Genomic DNA, 4,246 nt, shown 5'->3' on the forward strand with positions numbered 1-4,246 from the left:
GATAAAGAGAAAATTAGTCATTTCTGTTAAAAATTTCATCTATTTTCATCATTAAAAACTGACGTATATGGACCAATTTTTAAACATAAAAATGGATGAAATTTTTAACTTGAATTTAATATATAATGACTAATTTACCTATTTTTAAATAGAGATAACAAAACGTAATTCGACTTATAATACAAAAACTTTCAAAATATTTTTACAAAGAAAAAACTTAAGTCAGAAATGAAAGATAAGTAGAAAATATGGATGAAAATTTGGGAGGAAGGTTTTTATAATATTTCAAACGGATAAATTTGATTGCAAATACTTTTAGGATAAAATTAAGGGTGAGTTTGGATAGGCGGTGCATTTACCTGCGGTTAATGTAAAAACAGCGATGGCGGTAAAATTAGATACTATAGCGATACTGTAGCGTGAGACAAAAAATAAACTAAGCCTACTGTACCGCACCCAATCGTCTATCCAAACCCACCCTAAATTTGTGTATCTTCATGGAGAATGACCCTATTTCCTGTATTGGTCGATAAAAGCATGTACCTTCTTTTCTACTTCTCCGGCAGATATCTCTCGTCTTTTTTTTTTCTTTTTATAAAAATATATATATATCTAAAATTAATAATAATAAAAAGAAAATTATAAAATCTGACTAAAAAAATCTCACCTCCAAACAGTAGCTAAAAGTTATATAAGAAAAAGGAAAAAAAATATTAGTAGTATAGCAGTAGCATCAAATCACAGGGAGACTTTTATCCAGGATTCAACCAATACCAGAAATCCACATCATAAAAGCAGCCAAACAGTCCCCCGGTTGCACAAACTCTCCATCCAACCCTACTACCGAATCAAAAGAAAAAGCCAAAGAAAAAGAAAATCCCAAGGCCACAAGAACTTGTGGCTGAGAATCAAACCATGGTGATGTCGTGGCATCCACCTCTCTTTTAAACCCATCCATTAACCCTCACTCTTAACTTCATATCACTTCACACCAATTTACCAACCCCTCTCCCCCTAAAAGAAAATCAATACCTGCGAATTGTCTTAGCTGGTTCTTGTTTGGTTGTTGAGAAAATGCAAGAAAGTAAAGACCCTGGGATCAAGTTGTTTGGTAAGAAAATTCATTTACCTGCTGATGGAGAGATTTCAACTCTCTCTGTTGATGAATTCGACAAGGCTCAGTGTGGGAACAGAGTAGTAGATGATGAAGACTATGAAGAATTTGATGATGATGATGATGATGATGGTGGTGGTGGTGATGGTGATGAAGAAGAAGATGAACAGAAAGACAAAACAGAGCAGGTTGGCCAATTCAATAAAACAATGTTTCTTTTTAATCTTCTTGGGGATTTTAAGGATTACCCATTTCTTGAAATGGTGAAAAATCAATGGGTCAATTTTACTTTTTCTTCAATTTTCCATTTTTGGATCCTACTTCTTTTGCTAGAACTAGCTTTTTCTTTTTCTTGCTAATCTTTTGGATTCTTAACCCCCCCCCAAAAAAAAAACAAAACTATTGAATTACTATACAATTCGTTTAAAATATGAAACTGAAAAATATTTATTTAGCTTCCAGATTGTGTTTTTTTTTTTACTTTCTGGGCTTTGATTATTTAGAGTAGAAAATAATTAGTTCTAAAAAATCAGAATTTTATTTTGGGGTGATCATTGTACAAGAAATTTGAAGTCCTCCTTCTGCCAAATGTCTATTTTTTTACTTCTTTATTGATTTTAGCCAATCAATATTTTTCAGATTCCACATCCCTTAGATCCTTTTAACTGGGAAAGTCTTTCCTTCTTGGTTTTTCAATATATCTGTTCGATTCCTTCTTATTTGCAGTATTAAAATCTTTGTTAGCTTTGTTTTTGTTGAATATCTCGATAAGTTTTAGCCTATTAACTGAATTCCCAAAATTTTCAAGAAATTTCATGGAATATCTTATTGTTATTATGTTTATGCCCCCTTGATTATATCAATAAAACTTTAAACAAGTTTCATATAAAACAATATAAAAAGGAGGGGGGATGTTCTTTATGACCCTTATCATATTTTTACTTGTTTGTTTCTCGAGAAAAATTTCTTGATTATGGCTGAGAACTGAGATAGGATCATGTAGAAAATTTTTTGGTCTACTTAAAAGTTTCTTATTAGGGAAGCATATTAAATTTCAGGATTCTTTAGCAGAACAGATTGCTGATACTGGACAAGAAGATGACAACATCCAGCCGTCAAATAGAGAGGAATCAACTAATCCAGAGACTTCGCCAGAGCCTAATGTAAACCCGAAAACTCCCTCTATTGACGAAGAAACCGGAAAATCGAAGACCGGAAAGACTGATAAAGAACAGAGTGATGGTAGCAAATCACAGGAGAAAACACTTAAAAAGCCAGATCAAATACTTCCATGCCCCCGCTGCAATAGCATGGATACAAAGTTTTGCTACTACAATAATTACAACATCAATCAACCTCGTCATTTCTGCAAAGCCTGTCAAAGATACTGGACTGCAGGTGGTACGATGAGAAACGTTCCGGTAGGAGCTGGTCGTCGTAAGAATAAGAACTCTGCCTTGCATTACCGACACATCTCCTTTTCGGAGGCTCTTCAAGCAGCTCGAATCGATGCTCCTAATGCAGCACATCACCCTGCCTTGAAAAGCAATGGAAGGGTCCTTAGCTTTGGCCTAGATGCACCCATTTGTGATTCCATGGCCTCTGTCTTAAACCTTGGGGAGAAAAAGGTTTTGAATGGTGCCCGAGATGGATTTCATGGTCTTGAAGAACAAAGAGTTTCGGTTCCAAACAGAAGGGAAAACGGTGATGATTGCTCGAGTGGATCTTCTATCACGGTTTCAAACTCAATGGAGGAAGGTGGTAGAAGTTGCATTCAGGAAAATAGGATGGGCAACATTAATGGCTTCCCTTCACCAATTCCTTGTTTACCTGGTGTTCCTTGGCCTTATCCATGGAATTCCGCGGTGCCTCCACCGGCATTTTGCCCATCCGGATTTCCCATGTCATTCTATCCTGCTGCAGCCTATTGGAACTGTGGGATTCCCGGCACTTGGAACGTGCCTTGGTTGTCTCCTCAGTCATCATCCACTTCTTCAAACCAAACGGCTCCAACTTCAGGTCCAAATTCGCCGACGTTGGGCAAACATTCTAGGGAAGGGGACATGGCCAAACTAGATGATTCAGAAAAACAAAAGGCAACTAAACAGAAGAATGGATGCGTTCTGGTTCCGAAAACTTTAAGGATCGATGATCCGAGTGAAGCTGCAAAAAGTTCCATATGGGCGACACTTGGGATTAAGAACGAATCACTTAGTGGGGGAGGGCTTTTCAAGGCTTTCCATCCAAAGAGTGATGAAAAGAATCATGTAGCTGAAGCATCACCAGTATTGAGAGCAAACCCTGCAGCCTTGTCTAGATCCCTCAACTTCCATGAGAGTTCTTGAAAGCTAGGTTCTTGTTATATAGGCCATAAATACTTGTGAAGCACTTACCGGGATCGTCTCATTGGGAGCTAGACAGCTGGTGCCCAGGACAAAGACCGGAGGCGGGCATGGGAAAGGGAAGGAAAAAGGAGGGTTTTGTCCAATTTTCCCCCACTACGATGATGAGAAAAGCTCAGGGAAAACTGATTTCTCTTGTTGTAACAGTACAATAAACAGTAAAGATACGGGTTTAGATTTTTTACTTAGCGCTTGCTCAGTTTGTATTCATGTATATATCTCTATATATGTAAAATACCATAGTATTGGAGAACTATATCTTTAGATGTATTGAACTAAATTTTCATACTGAAACTCAAGAGTGGAAGTCTTTTTCCTCATTTTCTTTAGGCCAAAAGTTGAATATACCCGTATCAGATGAAATTCATTTAAGTGAAGGAGCAAAAAGCAGCCATGTAAGAGAGTAGTATTGTGAAGCAAAAGATGGAATTTCATTCCAAGGACCACCTTTATGTTGAAGATAAGCTTGAATATTTTATTCGAAAACAAGCCAAGTGACTTTCCTTTTCACTGGCCAATGGAATCCAAACAACTTGCACAGAAAAGGCAAATACCCGCTGAGCTGAAGTTCCCTCGTATAAAATTATTATTATGCTGCATTTCCTCTTTTTTTTTTTGTTCTTTTTCAAAATCCACTTTTAATAATAAAAGTAAAACCAACCTCAAAATCTTTACTAATGAATCTTAAAAGTTTTGCAGAAAGAAGTGTGCCACTTTTAGTTGAAGATTT

General features: G+C 36.6%; 1 protein-coding gene across 1 annotated transcript; it reads left to right on the plus strand.

Moving 5' to 3' along the window:
• The first annotated feature begins 886 nt into the window (after window positions 1–886).
• Window positions 887–3,836, plus strand: LOC107946520 (cyclic dof factor 3). The gene is made up of 2 exons (XM_016880893.2): window positions 887–1,302; window positions 2,173–3,836. Exons 1-2 carry the CDS (start codon window positions 1,075–1,077, stop codon window positions 3,457–3,459), a joined length of 1,515 nt encoding a protein of 504 aa, XP_016736382.2. The 5' UTR covers window positions 887–1,074; the 3' UTR covers window positions 3,460–3,836.
• Window positions 3,837–4,246: the final 410 nt, after the last annotated feature.

This window comes from Gossypium hirsutum, chromosome D12, assembly GCF_007990345.1.
Source record: "Gossypium hirsutum isolate 1008001.06 chromosome D12, Gossypium_hirsutum_v2.1, whole genome shotgun sequence".
Lineage (NCBI taxonomy): Eukaryota > Viridiplantae > Streptophyta > Magnoliopsida > Malvales > Malvaceae > Gossypium > Gossypium hirsutum.

Excerpts from the sequence above, each read along its gene's own strand:
- LOC107946520 (XM_016880893.2), top strand. The coding sequence starts at position 1,075 with ATGCAAGAAAGTAAAGACCCTGGGATCAAGTTGTTTGGTAAGAAAATT. Across the intron at positions 1,303-2,172 it reads AGAAAGACAAAACAGAGCAG|GATTCTTTAGCAGAACAGAT; the intron begins GTTGGCCAATTC and ends ATTAAATTTCAG.